At 37.5% G+C, this 17,678-nt stretch overlaps 1 protein-coding gene across 4 annotated transcripts in view; it reads right to left on the bottom strand.

The window, feature by feature from the left end:
• The window catches only part of LOC122667524, an 85,471-nt gene extending 74,108 nt beyond the window's left edge, over positions 1-11,363 (bottom strand). For all 4 annotated transcript variants that reach the window (XM_043863822.1, XM_043863823.1, XM_043863824.1 and 1 more), the window contains exons 1-3: positions 11,195-11,363; positions 5,863-5,944; positions 261-364 (exon numbers count right to left, since the gene is read on the bottom strand). In XM_043863822.1, the coding sequence (XP_043719757.1) occupies positions 261-364; positions 5,863-5,944; positions 11,195-11,232 (224 nt within the window). In that variant the 5' untranslated portion in view covers positions 11,233-11,363. The remainder of the gene's footprint in view (positions 1-260; positions 365-5,862; positions 5,945-11,194) is intronic.
• Positions 11,364-17,678: the final 6,315 nt, after the last annotated feature.

Genomic DNA, 17,678 nt, shown 5'->3' with positions numbered 1-17,678 from the left:
TTGTAGATCTGCAAGGCGAACTAACTGAATGATGGGACCACTTCACAAATACTGCCAAATATGCAGATGGAAAACAGATTGCTACATCCATTCAGTTTAGCCAATGGGTCCTTAGGTTTTCTTTTTTGAATCAGAAAACAATTTAAAATTCCCACATAGAAAACATCAAAACTGCAGACCTATTAAAAAATCACGCAAATTATATTCAAGGCCTAGAAACACATCAAATTTAATCTAATGAGCTATATTTCAAGCCTTACCTATTTCCATGACAGTATATAACACAAGGAAGTGCCTTTCCTTCAGGAACAATAACAGGCATGTAATGACTACATTGAAGAACGTTTCCTCGACTGTTAGTAATCTGCATCATGTTTGAAGCCATTTATGTAAGGCTGTCATTTACTATTATGTTTAAGTTTCTAGACAAGCATAAATAAATCAACATTTGGCCAAGGAATAAGCAGAATTACCAGAAAAAATGACTTGACAAGTAATCTTGATGTATTCACTACTATAGGTAACTAACTATTAAAGCTCATCAAAAATTAAATGAAGAAAAAAACCAAAATGAAAGTCTACTACAGATTAAATTTCTTAGAATGAAATAGGACATTTAGCTATCAACAATGAGTTTGATTTGTGACAAAAAACAACAAAATATAGGAGTATCCATCTAAAGAGAAAACTTCAATATTGGAAATAATCCTCATTCGCATATTGACCAACTGTGGGAATGAGGATGACTTCATATACTATTTGAGCTTCTCCATCTAACAGCTTAAGCTTTTGGGTTAGACACTTCAGCATAACTATCAGAGCCACCAGGTCCACTATGTTTCCATATAAGGCCACCCAAAAGAGGGGTCACATGTGCTACGTGTACTGCCACCCAAAAGAGGGCAACATGAGATGCAGTTACAATAGCTATTAATCCCATATGGAGGCCCTATACGCAAGATTATGAGGCCCATAAGATGCTTGTATCTGTCCAATGGGCTGAAATTGACTTTTAGGTAGTTATATTATAGGTTGTGCCTTAAATTTTTTGGGTTTCATTGTAATGCGCCTAATTTACAAGCCCGTAAAGTGGGGATAAATTGAATTAGATTAGGAACCTTAATAGTCAGATAGAGTTCTGTTTTGAGTTTACTTACTTTATTAAGTGTGTTAGAGTGATTAGGAGACCTTTAAAAGCTGATTGGAGGGCAAGGATCCATGTTGCCGACCCCATTTAGTTGGGATAAGGCTGAGATGTTGATGTTGTCAATTTAAAAATTTAAGGCCTTTATATAAGCAATACACCCCCCTCAACTGGAGATGATTTGAGTGAAGAATATAAGTTTTTTAAGAGTTTTGGTGTTGTTGAGCAGTGCATACGGCAATGGCATCCCATACCTGATTTCTTCTCCTCTTTTGTTCTTTTCTGTTCTCTTCTTCCTCCCAAGCAAATTGATCTCATCTCTTTTCCCTCCCCTTCCATCGATCTAATTTCTTCCCTTAACAACGTAGATGCTCCCTTTCTCTCCGAACTAATCACAGATTTGATCATTGGGCTTGCTGGCATCTGAGATTTATAATCTGGATTTTCATATTGCATTAATTCTAATACCATGGATCCTACTCTCTTGTTTGCTATCCACTATTAACTTCTACTCGTGCAAGAAAATCTACGAATAATTGAAGCAAATATTGAAGAAACTCGGCAACAATGTAAAGAATTTAAGAATCAATTACTGATCACATCTGATTGAATAAGATCCTCGTTTGATAAATTGAGCTTAGTCATTGAACAGTGGGTAAAAGAGCAAGAAGACTAACCACCAACGATGGAAGACGAAGTGGCTCCAGACTTCCAGTTACCGTTGAAGAACGACCAGTGGAGGAACATACAATGGTTGATCTTTTGAACAAAGTAGTCAAGTTTGTGCCTCCATATTGCGACTTCAACAACGGATTCCTTATCATTGATTTTGTACCATTGGATTGTGGTCTAACCATTCGTCTTGTGGAGTTTTGGAGAATGGTTGTAGATCGTGCATTGAAGATTCTTTCGTTCTACAGAACCTGAGCGTGAACATCAAGGGAATTGATGTAGTTGCATACTTGCATTAGACATTAATCTCGTATGGAGGCCTATGAGCAATCTTGGGAGGCCATAATATGCTTACGGCAGTCCAATGGACTGAAATTGACTTTTGGGTAGTTATATTATAAGTTGGGCCTTTTATTTTATTTATTTTATTTTTTGGTTTCATTGTAATGGGCCTAATCTATAAGCCCATAAAGTGGGGATAAAATTAATAGACGGGATTAGGAGTTAAGTTTTGAGTTAGATTAGGTTACTTAATAGTTAGATAGAGTTATGTTTTGAGTTTATTTACTTTATTGAGTGTGTTAGAGTAATTAGGAATCCTTTTATAGGTCAATTTAAGAATTTTAGAAGGTGTTCATATATGTAACACAATCCCATCAATGGAGATGATTTGAGTGAAGGATATGAGTTTTTTTTTTTTTTTGGGCGGGGGGGGGGGGGGGGGGAATTACACCCCCCTCTCCCGTGTTGTAAAAAATTACACTCGTACACCCTAAGGCTGATGGTGTTAGTCAGGAGTTAGTTGTGAAATGTAAAAGACCCCTTAAACCAAAACATCCCAAATCAAAAGACTATTTTACCCTTTTGTTCTTCTTCAACCCAAACATCCACAAAATCAAATATGAACCGTTGTGAGAGTGAGCTGTGCAAACCCATCAACTACGAAGGAATCTCTTGCAACTCTCATCAATCTCTGGTGGAAATAAAGGTGCAACTCTCCGGCGATTTCCTTGGCTTCTCTTCTTCTTCCTCCACTTCCACCACAGAGAAACGCAGCTTCTTGAACTTTTCGCAGAGCTTGTCTTCTTTGAACTGGTTTTGCTTGACTCAAATTCCAACCAGATCAATGGAACCTCAATGGGTTTTAGTTGGTTCCTTTGTGATCATCTCTTTCGCATAAAACCCTCCATAATCGACATTGCTCTTGTAGTTTCTCAAAATCCTACTTTCACCAACGTTTTCTTCGATACCAATGATTTCTTATCAGCACAAGAACAATTGCAGCCGAAACTGGCAAAAAATCTCTTAGCTTGTAACCTGTTTTGCTTATTTGGAGACTGGTCTCTCAAGAAACTTGGCAGTAATGCACTCTGGCTGTTCCCACTCACTTCCAAACACGAACTCAGAGTGCCATGCTTGATTTTGGGTTTCACGAATTGGAGATTGGAACGCTCATCTCTCTGATGCTGCTTCGCTGCAACCATCTCGACAATTTGTGGTGTGTCATCATCCATTCTGCCATTAACATATCTTTCAGCACCGAATACACCGATTTCACCATCAGTCTTATTCTTTCTTCCTAAGCTTATTTGGTAGTGAGAAAGTCTCCTGTGCTACTGAGGTAAGAAGAAAATGAGGCATCACAGACATGGGTATTGTCACTTTTGTATGCCATGGTCCGGGAGATGATGGCATTGCAGGGTGATGTTAATGTGACTGTAGTGGCCATGGATTTGTTATTTGGAAAAGAAGATACTTCTGAAAGAAACAGAAAAGAGAAAATAATTCAATTAACTGATAGAAATTCAATTTGAGAGCTTCTGAGACTGCTGGAGAACAGAATATATGCGTGAATTAGATTAAAGGATATTTTAATGGGAAGAGCTTGAGACCTTGAGGAACACTAGAGGACCAGGAACTGTAAGAAGAGAAAATAATTGGATTCAAAAGAGGATATTTGATTGAAGAAGTTGAGGAGAAAACTATTGAGTGAAGAAGCAGGCTTTCACCTATGTTGCCGGCAATCGATGTTAAGAGTAAGAAGATGAAGTTCAGCAGTTACTGGTAGGAGAACTAATTTCTCTTGTTATAGAATAGAGGGTAAAAACGTAATCTTCCACCATCGAAGGGTATTTTAGGCATTAAATGAATTAGCCCTTACTGACATCACCACTTAACGGAGACACACTAATGGACTGGGGCTGTCTGTTAACACATTATAAACTGTAGGGGAGGTTCGTGTAATTTTTGAAAACACGGGAGAGGGGTGTAATTAGGCCATAGTTCAGGGGACAGGTGTGTAATTTTCCCTTTTTTTAGTTTGGTGTTGTTGAGCAGTGCATACGGGATTGGTATCCCATACCTGATTTCTTCTTTTCTCTTATGTTCTCTTCTTCCTCCCAAGCAGATCGATCTTGTCTCTTTTCCCTCCCCTTCCATCGATCTGATTTCTTCACGTAACAATGCAATTGCTTCCTTTATCTCAGATCTGATCACATTTGATCATTGAGCCAGCTTGCATCTGAGATCTATAATCTGGATTTCAGAAAGCTTGGATCACTTCGTATACCACTTGAGCTTATCCACATCCAACATCATGCATGGATGTCATTGGATTTTGATAAATCACTCTCATTGTCAACATTTTTACCTTAGCCTTATCACAACTACTTGGTAGCCTGCTGAAGGACAAAGTACAAAGCAAGTACTGAGCTATGGGCCCAATAACCGATTTTGAACTTCAATCCCCTAAAACCAAAAGGACCAGTGGTCGGACCCATCCTTTGGACTGTTGAAAATCAGGCCACAATGATCCGTATTGGCCTCAAGACCAAAGATGGTCTAAGAACCCTGGAATGGTTAATGGACCGTACTGTTTTAGGACGATACTCCATCTATTACTAAATTATTTAAGACAATCGCTTTTGAGCTAAGTTGTGGATAAGCTTGGACAACCAGGATAGGATATGTTTCTCTATACATTGTATTTTTTGAATTCCAATCTTAATGAACAAATTGAACTTTCAAGCAATTAAAGAAATTGTTCTTGTGTAAACTATGAAGTATTATGCCTGGAATTTTTAATTTGATCACCTTAACCTTAATTGTGACTGCTCAGACTCTTCTTCTCTCCCCCACCCCCCATTTTCTTCATTTTCTTAATTTCTTTTCTGCAATGCTAGCTCCAATAACTCTATACCAAGTACACAACCCACCTGAAATTCCAACAAATCCATTTAGCCACATTTACCAAAAAGAAGAAAAGACTATAAGCCTCAAGGTTGTAGATTACAATCTTTCACCCTAAAATTACTGCATCCACCAACATAACCCAGTTGGACATATTTAACCTCATTCTACAACCTTCAAAATCTCATTTGCAGATTCCACCTCTGCCTTTAAAATATCTAATTCACCTATCTACAGCCTTAACTCTAATTTTCACGGATCTTTTAGTACTCTTACAGAGAAAACCTATCTTTTACCCGTTGGTTCAATTCCTTCCAGCCAAAAATTCTCTCTTTTACCTAAGCCTGAAACTGCCAAAACCTAGCTGATTTCATCAAGTTCTTCTATTATACCACCTCGGCTGACATAGGGTCATCATCTCTTAGGGGGCTTGGAAAATTTCTTGTATATGGTCCAGTCCCTTGTAAAGGGCTAACGGTGATAAACAAGCTCCAAGGAAAGATAATTCAACATGAGGATTTGGCCAATGACTCCAGCCAATAAGAAATGTAGCTGTGACAAGCCTCCCTCTAACCCAGACCATAGCAAATGTGGATGATGCAATCTTGATTATGAATTTCTCCTTTTTTAAGTTCTGAACTTTCTTCTATCAAACTTAATGAAGTTGAGCCCCTAAAAGAATTCTATCACCATAAGCTATCTAAGAAAACTCATCCATGAATTGTTTAAGTAAACATTGTTAATAAATATAGCATGAAACAAAAGGCAGAACAAACCGATTTCCTACAATTAGATAATATGTTTATGAAAGGTAAGGATAGTGTTTTTATTTTCTTAAGAAGAGAAAAGATATTTACCTCCAGGTCCTTTCTTTGAAACCACTGTCCTTTTAGCATGAACTCTTGATCCAGTAAATCATTTTCTGGATTATACTCAGATCTGAAATCCAAGATACAAATTATTTATGATCTCTTAACTGGACTCAGGGAAAATGAGAAGATATGATAAACAATTTTGAATGATTTACAATAAAATGTTTGTCATATTTTCAACAGATAGACAACTTGTATCACATCTGTACTTGATAACAGTTCCATTTAGCATTACAGATGGAAAGCCAATTTCCCTAGTTCCAACAGCACCAACAACAGAAAGGGCAGTATGCCTCTAGCCAGATTTATCATGTGGTACACAAATTCTTTGACAGGGGCAAAAATGCCCAACGGAAGCACAAAAGTTTTACTATAAATGGTGAAGTGAAGTGAACAAGATGTAAGCTGTTAGACCATGTTTGAATGAAACCATGCTGATGAGCAATGGATTGTGTTTCCTATAGTTTGAAGAAAATTAACTTCTTGAGAGCCACCAAGACCCACTGCAAGTTGAAACTTGAAATCATAGTTGTCAAGGCGGCAAAGTGACCCAAGGCGTTGGAGGGGTGTCTAAACGCTTAGGCGACAAGGCACCCACCTAGGCGTCGCCTAGGCGACCAAGGCGCCCCAAGTGTTATTTTTTATTTCCCCTTTTCTAACATTATTTAGTATGCTACAATATATACCTTATATCATCAAAAATCAACATTAAGCCTTCTCAAGTCATCAAAAATCAACATTAAGCCACATCAAGTCATCAAAAATCAATATTAAGCCACATCAAGTCATCAAAAATCAACATAGAGCTAGAAGACTACAGAACTGATGAAGCAAGCTATGTTTGAAACAATCAAACATACATATGGTTTATACTAGTCTCACAATTGGTTTATACTGTTCTTAGAAAATATGAATTATCTATAAGTAATTAAATTGTTCTTGATTTAGAGAAATGTGCTTGTTCTCTAAGAAGTTTGACTAGTCAGATAATTTTATTTTTACATGAGACTTTTAGTTCAGGTAGAGCCCAAAACCAGCTTTCCAACAAATCCAAAATTGCTTAAATCTGATTTATATTGAAGAAGTTATGTTCCGGTCAAACTTTATTTGGTATGCGCGAATGCTGTCAAAATTGTTCTGAATGAAAATATATTTTTAGATATCAAAACAAATGAATATTTTACCGCACTTTTGTTTTTTAGCAATGTTTTACCATATTAAGATTTATAGAATTTTTAGATTTGAGAAAAACCCCAACATTAGAAAGTTGAAAATTTTACCTACCGTCGAAAATCCAGTTTTTGTTCTTGAACTGGGGGGTTGACTTTTTCCTTCTGGAATTTTATTTTTTAACTATTTTTATTGAATTGAAATAAAGGGGTATTTGCTTATTTATGAATAATATCTTAAGTAAATGAAATACCAAATATAAAACATTTACTTAAATGATATTTGGCATAAATAAGGGCCAATAACAGGTTCGATACCAATAAAAACCAGTGCAAGGCGCCTTGCAATAAAGCGGAGGTCGCCTAGGCCCCAACAAAACCGCCTGGACGCCTAGGCGACGCCTTGACAACTATGTTTGAAATACTACTTAATCTGCTGCCAAACTCATCAAAAACTAGATTTTCAGCAAGAGTCGGAATCTCCTGCCAGCAAAAGTTTCTAGCAGTGATGATTGTTAGCAAGGAAAGAGAATCTATTGGCAGTAATTGTTTTCGCCTGAAGCATCTGCTACTTGCAAACATCAGTGAACCAGCAGCAATTATCATTACATCCTAGTCAATCTCTGCAGTTTGATAGAATCAGAGATATAATCATTCAGTATGATGATACATTTTCTTGCATACTCTTCTTTTCTGGGTTCCCTTCCCATTATACTAAATGTTGACGGCTGCTCACTTACGAGCCAAGGATGATGAAGAATTGGTAGCAAATTCACAAACTGGAGTCACTGGACAGGCACCATTCTACTTGCTTATTCTGGTCTCACAGGAGTTGGTGACTGCTAGAGCCAAACTTGTAGCTCTTTTTGATTGGATCAGGTTAGCTTGGTGGTGCATCTGGGTGGGACAACACCCTAATTGTCTTTTGTTAGTATGAAACTAGTTTCTTGCCCAGTGGGCTCTGTGACACTACTTGACGATAAAGCCCAAGTAACTAAGCAGAACGATGCCTAATTCAGGCAAGAGGATAACAAACCAATCTTAGAAGTCCAGGTGGTTAAGGGCCTAACTTGATTCCATCAATCCTAGGTTTTTTATATTGATTAGGTTCTTAAAAATTTCCTAACTGTATAAAGTCATAGCTCAAGTGATACAAGATGGAAAGGGCAACCTACACCAAAATCTTAGCCACCAAAAGTGGGACACTGCTACCTAGAATATAAGCCAAAGTAAGTGCCACCATAATCAAGAGAAAGAAACCTGTAAAGGGTGAGAACCACCAAGGTGGAAGGGGCTACCTCAAGTCAGTGCAGTGATGGAGAGGAAGCATGGTGGAGTGTTATAAACCAAGTGATTTAAGACCTAATTTAATGTGTTTTCATCAGTCCTAGGGCTTCTCTGATAATGGTTAGTTTTAAACATCCAACTAATAAGAAGTAGGATGTCCCAGGATCATTGCATAGGAAATTCTTCATTGGTTTTTTCTTTCTCTTCAGGTGCCCTTCCCTCCCTCTTACAAGTCTCTCCTTTGTCCATTTCCACTTTTATAATCAATAAGACTTGTATTGATTTAGATAGAAAGGAAGGGAAGAAGTCACTAAGAAGAAGGGAGGAGGTTTCCATGGTGTAGCCGATTAGGTGATCTGGTATACATTGAATTCAAATCACAAGAAGCATAGTTATCAAGGCGAAGCCAAGGCGTCCAGGCTCCTTGCCACCTTGTTGGTGTCACCTTATTTTAGACCCTCTCCAACGCCATGGTCGCCTTGCCGCCTTGATAACTATGACAAGAAGAGGTTATCTAACTCACTGGATGGTCTCCTTCATGATTACCAGCCCATTTAACTTTCCTATGAATTTGTTGGCAGCTCATAGTCCAAAAGAGGTTGTCATAACTAAGGTGTTATACAACAACAACTAAGCCTTATCCCAACAAAATGGGGTCGGGGACATGGATCCTTGCCTTCCAATCAGCTCTATTCGAGGTCATACTTGATACAAGGCCTAAGCTATGCATGTCTTTCCTCACCACTTCTCCTTAGATCATTTTAGGTCTGCCCCTGGCTCTTTTAGTTCCTTCAATCTGAATCAAATCACTCCTCCATACCGGGGTATCCAAAGGCCTCTGTTGAACATGGCCATGCCACCTCAAACAACTTTCCCATAGCTTATCATGTATCGGAGCTACTCCCAAATCAGCTCTAATATGATCATTCCGTACCTTATCCTTCCTAGTTTTGCCACTCATCCATTTCAACATCCACATCTCCACTACACTGAGTTTATCTATATGATGCTTCTTAACTGCCAAACATTCTGCACCATACATCATAGCCAGTCGTATGACTGTCCTATAAAATTTTCCTTTTCGATAAATGATAAAGTAGAAATAAGATTTCTAAAATCTAAAACAAATGGATGGTAAGTGTGCATGAATCGTCTAATGCGCGGTACCTCATTGGACAACCACTATGTCTATGTTGCCTCCCGCAGAAAGTATGTATCTACGTAATAACAGAACGACTTCCCCTTTGAAGAGGAAAAAAAGTAAACAAAAAAAGGGGGGGTTGGCTGCTCTTCATTAGCATATCCATATATAATTCTAGTAAGAGCCAGTTCATCATAATAAAATATTGAGATTCGGTTGGAAAAATTTTCCTATTATCTAGATCCTTTTTCCTTTCGAAATAGGAACACGGGAATTCTTGAAATAGTTGTTTGATTGAAAAGTTAAGTTTTAAAGGAATACACCAATCACACAACATTCTGGACACACCTCTCTACTTCATCCATCCTATTTCAATTCTCTATGAAACATCATTCTCATATCACCTTCTTAATTTATGATTGAGCCCAAATACCTAAAATAATCACTTTGCCAAATCTCCCTCATTAATTCTCACCACCTCATTATCTGTCCTAGTGTAACCAAAGTGTTTGGTTACACACTATATACTGTCTTCATTCTACTTATGATCTTCTTTTTTTCCTTCTAAATTGAGCACAAGTGTAATTCATTGCACATTAATCAGAAAGCCAAAGAGGCTAAAGGATTGATGGCCAACTTCACACAACATGTTACATTTCAGTAATGCAACCTGATTATGCATCACAGCTTAAGGAGATTTCAAGCCACTACCAGCTAAACCTACAGACATTCACTAGGATGCAAAATAGAGGGGTATTCACTCACACTCCATCTGGTTGCAAGTAAAAGAAAGGAAAGAGAAGTGAAATTGATTTATAAAGGAAAAAGAAAAAGTTTTGTAATCATGATCGTGTTACTTAAAAATCTTATATATTTAGTAATTATACTATTCGGATGTAATTTTTATTTTCCTTTTCAAATCAAAAGAATTTGGTTGTAAACTACCGTGAAATCTAATAACCAGATTTAGAATTTTTGGAGTTAGTTACATGGTCATGTTAGGTAATGATTACAAATGTTTCCATTTTAGTATAGATTTGATTTCACTTCCCTTCCCTTTATTTCCCTTGCAACCAGATGGAGCCTCAGGTTTTAATGCCACTGCTGATTGAATCACCATAGTTTCAGCTTTTAAAGAAATCCAATACCAATCTCTGGAAACCCAAAGAGATAGATCTATACAATCAGGATTACAACAGCAAGTAACATTTAGGAATTCCAGTACCTTAATCGTAAACTGATTAAATTAATTCCATTTCTTTCTATATCTAAATCAGTTGAAAACTGAGTCGAAATGTATCAAGGTTGTGTAGGGCCTAACAACTATAGAATTGCTTCAATTTCCCATGATCCTACACACCATATATTGAAGAATTCACTATATAAATACCGGGGCGATGGGATGAGAGACCCAAAATCAACAGTCACCCCATAAAGGGCCACATATAGAATTCACAGAGAAAAATCAAAACAAGCAAGAAATCCAAGTCCCACCAGATAAAATCTAGAGAATATAACATCCTATCAGAACCCATACATAATTTCACTTAAAAGTTCCAAACTAAAGTAAGGAAGTTAAATCCATCAACACGAGAATATTTAATCTACACCATACCCGTAAAGGAAAACTAAAATGAAACAAGTAAAACTCTAAATTACCACCAAAATTTGAAAAAAAGAAAACGAAAATAGGGAGAAAGAACTGAAAACTCAGTCTCACCTTGGAGGGCGAATGATGAAGTTAACGAGCTGCTCCATCTGACTCAGGTAGTTATGGTTTAACGTTCAAATCTTCACTTCTTCAAAAGATGAAAGCTGAGGAGGGACAAAGGGAAGGAAGAAAAAAATAATAAAAACAAGGGAAGAACAAACACCGTTAATGGATGATTTCTCTCTCTCAGGAATCAGGAGATTCAGTACTTGGATAGAGAGAACAACAACAAAAGTAACCCTATCATTCTTCCCATGTATGTATGTTTGATTGCTTTCATTTTAAATTTCCTTGTAAAACCAAAAACAGATTACAGAGAATAACAATTCAAAAAGTCAAGACAGAGCGACGGAGGTTAAAAAAAACAAAACGAAATCAAATGAGAAGCAGCTTTGGCACGAGAGAAGTTTCTTAGGCGGGGCCGCAGGGTATAGGGATGGCACGAGTTTGCGCGTTGTCAAGCAATGGGACCCACCTCTTTGTGGACCCCACACTAATCATTATATTTTCATTTTTACGTTTTTTTTTTTGTTTGGTAGAGTCATTTTTACGTTTTAACAGTAACTACCGTATGTTGTCTATCTTCCAATTGATACTAATTAAAATGACCGATTTACCCTCACATCCAAAACTTCTTTACAATGCTTGAAAGCCTGAAACGCTATGGAGACAGCAGTATAATCCTGGGCCCCACTATCCTCAAGACTTCAGATGATGCACAATGATTGGGCCTACCTTCCACTTACATACGTAATGTGGACCTTGATCCGCTCCAGTATTGGAGGTGTTGCTGTGCGCATCATGCGGCGCAGCAGTGGCCATGTGAGCACAATGGGGCTTGCTGTGCACACATATCCACTGCTATGCCGCACGAAGGCACAGCAGCGCTGCAGTGCATAGCAGCGAATAAAAATTCTACGTAACATTAAATAAATATGCGAAAAAATTATCACATCAAGTGCACCAAAAAGTTACATCTGACAATGCACCTTAAAAGTGCTTTTGTTTTAAAACACTCCTCAATTGCATGTACACCGTCAGATGTACCTTTATCTGGACATTTATCCCCTCAAGTATAGTACACCCTCAAGTGCACCAAAAAGATACATCTGATGGTACACATGCACTTGGGGGAGTGTTTTAAACAAAATCACTTTAAGGTGCACCCTCAAATGTACCTTTTTGGTGCACTTGAGGTGTACTGTACTTGAAGTGATAAAAATTCCTAACACTCCACGCACCGAGCTGGGGACGGACTTGCCATTTTGATATTAAAGTGCATCCTTTTTTCCATAATCTTCAGGTATCCATGTCGATCCGTAGCAGAATCGATTTAAGACCAATATTGATATAACATCGATGGTTGATTGGATAGCTAGTGCGGTCCAGTGCGCCTTGAAACTGCATCGGACAGTGGTCATTGCACTTGGGAGGATAAAAATCCAATGCACAAGTGAGGTGCACTATCCGATGCACTGGATAGCATAAAAATTCTTAGAAAATGTTTAAAATTAATCATATGTCAAATTTTAAGCTAAAATTAAAACAGATAATCCCTCATGTTATGTTTATACATTCTCTCATGTATGACTATGCATCGCTTTGACTGTGTTGTGCACTCGTGTCCAATTTTTGGAATTTTCAATTATTTGTTTTAACATCTCACTTGGATTTCAATTTATTTATTTATTTGTTTTTTTGAAGCATGGGTTTCAAACTTGACCTATGAACAAAGAACCTTGGAATCTATTTATAGAAAAAAAAAGTGTGGCCCAATGTAAATTGCATCGTGGCAAAACTACGCACTCAACCATTGAGACCTCCTTTTTTTCATCTAGCTTAGGAATTTTCTATCCCACCAAAAAACATATATAAAATAAGGGAAAATGTTCTTTGTTCAAGAACATGGCCCATTTTTTTTGGAAATTTATTTTCGAATTCATCATGTATGCACTTTAATCTTCATTTTTTATAATGTATTCCTTCTTATTGGTAGTACAATAGTGAAAAATCAATGAAACTTATTTCTTCTAGCAAGACATATAAGTCTTTTGAATTTAACCATTCTAAAAAATCATAGATCTATGAAAATCTTTATCTTTAATTTTTTTTATTTTATTGGCCCGATGCTGGTGCAGTTCAAGTTGCCCACTTAATTATGGGCCCCCATTAATTCTAGTGAGTTGGGAATTTGCTATTTTAGAATTTTTTTTTCTTAAAGATCAGCAAAAGTATATATTAAAAAATATAGATGATGTACAAGAAAATTTCTTTAGTTCTTGGAGAAAGTTTTCTTTCATCCAGCGTGAAGGGTTCACCCACAAAATGACGTCAAATGTGAATTTTTTTTTGCAGATAGGAGCGAATGAGCAAGCTTTCATTTCTCTCTTGTGAGACATGTCACGGTCAACCATTTATCCCACAATACATTCTACCTTCCCCTACTTAAAAGTTCTATTCTTCTATTTTAGATGCTCCTTGATTATTTCATGGAAAAAGTTTTTATGCACCGTAAGTGAAGAAAAAATACATCCATTTAAGGTCATAAATTCTCTACTCCCTAACGAAATCAATAATGTTCCCCATTATTTCTTGATACGTACCCTCTACGCACCATCCAAGCCCTCATTCTCCCTTAACCGTGGGCGAAGGAAAACCAACTCCTTATTTCATTGCCATACAAAAAAGAGCTAACAGCTCTAATATGATAACTTTTAAAATTCAAGTATGATGAGATGAGGCATTACACTTGCTTAAAAGACCAATTGTAAGATGTAAACTTGCGTGGAGTGTAACCTTAAAAAATTGATTCTAAACCATCAAGTAATCCTTCATATGGGTAATAAAGATGTTCACGTAAGTGAGACAAATATTTAAATTTATTTTCTTAGAATGAAAAACCATTCTTTGATGTAGGTGTTTGATGATTTGGTTTATAGGGTACCCTTATGATGTATGCATATATCCAAATTACCGATGCTCTTATAATTGATGTATTTACAGCAAAAATTACCCGTACTTTTGATGTAATATACTTAGATTACTATTATGTTTTAGTGTTGTTATATCATAAATGCATTAGTTTTTAGTACTAAAAACAATATTTTACAAAACAACTATAAGTGTAGAGCAACAATAAAACAATGGAAAGAAGAATTCTGTCCGGAAGTGTGGCTTATGCCAGCATTCCCATGAGTCTATTTCTCTCTTCCCCATTTGAAAAGACACTTAGGCCCCTTTGTTTGGAGGAGGAGAGAGATAGAGACATAGGAGTGTTGGAGTTGGCCATACTCCCGAACAGAAAACTAATTCCCTACAACAATATACAATCAAATTAGTGTATTACATCTGAATGGATTGAAGGGGCAATAGTAAGAGGTTCGGATTGCCCGATTGCCCGGGTTTGAGTCTTGAGAGTTTGTGCAAAAATGGCAAATATTGGGATTGACTTCCAACTCACCCCTCCCAAGACCTTGCATAGGCAAGACTAGCACTAGGTAATGGACCTTTTATGGATGTATAGATTGAGATAAATGTGTGGGGAAAAAACCTAAAAATAAGATTAAAAAAATTTGAGAAAATGTAGTAGTAGCTCCATTGCTCCAATGTATAATAAATTGAATGAGAGATGTTTGAGAAGGGAACATTCTTCTAATAGAAACTAATGTGAAACTCTTTTAAGTGTAAGGGTTAGCACTTATTTACATGCTTTTACCAAAAAAACATAAAAGCACTTATTTACATGCAATTGGATACTTCTTGCCCAAATTTATGTAATGTATATATAGAAGTGGTCTAAGGTACACGAGTATATATATATATGCCCCTAATATGAACTAGTAACTCTTTCTCTATAATTTTTTTTTAACCATCAATCCATTCTTCATATGTAGAACCACCAGTGGTTCCTTCAAGATAATATGTCCCTCCCTTACTTGTTGGACATGGAAGGTGAAAAGTATAGTAATGAGTAAAAGCCATGTCTCTTCATAGCCAAATTTGAAGATTAATTGTGAATATATAGAACTTAGCCATAGTTTCATGGTTTAGTCTCCCATTTGCATCGATCCATGTCTCAGACTTGAATTCTAGGCAATCAGGCCCCTAAAATCCCCTCCATCCTTCCCAAGCCATTTGGAAGCACATCTTCTCTTAGAACACCTTTGTGGTAGGTATAACCTCGTTGATCCACACTAAGGCTGCAAGTAGATATGTCAATCTTTTGAATCTAGATCTTCTCTAGGGTATTATGTTCATTTAGATATGGCTTCTGCCTCAACATCTACAGCTTTAGCTAGGGTTGTAAATTTGGACTTGCCAGCCTCGGCTCACCCTAAGCCCAAATTGGGTCTGGGCTGGAATTTTCAATCTTGAGAGGGGTTAGGGTTGAAATTTTCAGGTCCAGGGTCAAGGTCAGGTTGGGTCAGGGTTAACACCTCGGATTGAGCCCGACCCAATCCAACCCAACCCAGCCCAGCCCTCTGATATGATTTAGGAGTTTAATATCTAATTATATATTCCTTTAACTTTTATCTTTCTAAATTCTAACCTTCAAGATCAAGTCCGTTAGTCAAAAACAAGAATCAAGGAAACTTAACTCGTCTATCTCGTGTTTTCCATTCCCCATTCCCCAATATCTCTCTCTCCCTTCTCATTACGAAACCCTAAGGGCCATTTGTTTGATGGGGAGGATGAGTGAGAATGTTGTGGGATTGGGTCCCACAGTGTAATGGGTTGGGAACATGGGTGGAATTTTTACTTTTCCCATGAGTAGTAGCCAAAGTCCGACCAATTTGGCTGGACTTTGGATAGGATAGGGGTGGGATTTTCAAGTGCCACATCAGCAGACAAAACATTTAATGTTGTTCCATGGGAGCTTTGTAATTCACCACTCCAGGTTAACCAAACAAGGTTGGAGTGCATTTTTGAAGTATCACATCAACATTTTCCCACCCCACCTAAGTCCCTGTCAAACAAACGGCCCCTAAGAAAACAGCACCGCCATTCTCTTGATCTCCCTCTCTCCCTTCTCATTACGAAAGCCTAAGTGGCTAAAGCAGCACCGCGAGAGGGAAGAAAACCTAAATTGTTAACCGAAAGTTGTTTTCTCGATATCCATCTCTCTCCCTCTCCCTCCTCTTTGTGAAACTTAAGTGTTCTTACCATTTATCTAGACATTCTTTTTATACTCAAATCTTCCTTCTTTCAGGTTTTCTTTTTCAATTAGACGAATAAAAGAGAGATTTACGGAGATAAGATGGATTTGTAGACACATTAAATCAAAATGAGAATGCCCACAGTAGTATCGTGAGCAGCAAATATGATTCTAATGATATCATCAGCATTCAACAATTTGAGTCATTGAAACGGTTAATTAAGGTTGTGATCTTAGACCTCATTCGAACTCCCAACAACCCCTCACCTGCTTGGTTATCTCTTTCCCTTCTTTTTTCAGTTACTTTTCTCAAGGTCTCATTGAGAAGCATTCTTGTGTGAGTCAAGTCAACATTAAATTGTATAATTGAATCTCTAATTTTGTAATTTATTTTTAGGCAATGTGGGACCGAAACAGCTAATTACCTTCATTGCTTTACGGAAAGGAGTCCTAGGAAGGTTGAAAGGTATGGAATTGTAGACTTTCTCCAAGCAATGATACAAATCTTTGATCCTCTCCTTGTTTATATCCCATCCCCAACCAAAGGCTGTCAGGGCTAACCCAGTCTAGCCCCAGCCCAATCAGAGTAAATCAATGCTGGGCTAGGTTGGGCTGAACCCGAACTGAGATATCTCAGCCTGACCTCGGGGTCGGGTTGGGCTTGGGCTGAGCTAAGAGAACTTAGGGTTAGGCTGAGGTATTAAAAAACCCAGCCCAACCCAGCCCTATTTTACCCCTAGCTTTAGCAAGTTCATTAACAGAAAGCTAGTGGAGAGAGTGATACCAACATAAATGCCATCAAATGAGAATTCATACCCTAACTTTAGCAAGTTAATTAACAAAAAGCTAGTGGAGAGAGTGATACCAACATAAATGCCATCACATGAGAATTCCTAGAAGACATATTCCAAATCCACCATGGATTCACATCAAGCAAAATAACACAATAATGGATAAAATCCATCCTCCCCAATCTTTGGACTCACATTAGATGTGAAACTCCATTCTTTTCTTTTACTTTTTTGGTGCTTCATGTAAACCTGTTGGTCCATTGGCAGTAGTGGTAAGGTGTTGTCATTGTTGGCAACCAAGTGCAAACAAATTAGGAGATGTTTTTCTTAGAAGTGTTTGGAAGTGTTCAAGGGCATTTTAGTCCTCTTACATCTCAGGGGCAAAATGTTAATTTGGCATAGCTAATGAACAAGTGACAGTACTCATCGCGATGATGGTAGTGTGTTGGCAAGTGTTTTTGTGCTTATTCCTCCTTATTTTGAAGAGAGAGAAAGTGGAGAGAGAAAGAGGAGAGAGAAAATTGAAGTGTCACATACTGTGGACCTC

The sequence above is a fragment of the Telopea speciosissima genome, chromosome 7 (genome assembly GCF_018873765.1).
Source record: "Telopea speciosissima isolate NSW1024214 ecotype Mountain lineage chromosome 7, Tspe_v1, whole genome shotgun sequence".
Lineage (NCBI taxonomy): Eukaryota > Viridiplantae > Streptophyta > Magnoliopsida > Proteales > Proteaceae > Telopea > Telopea speciosissima.
This window is presented reverse-complemented; position numbering and strand designations above follow the sequence as displayed.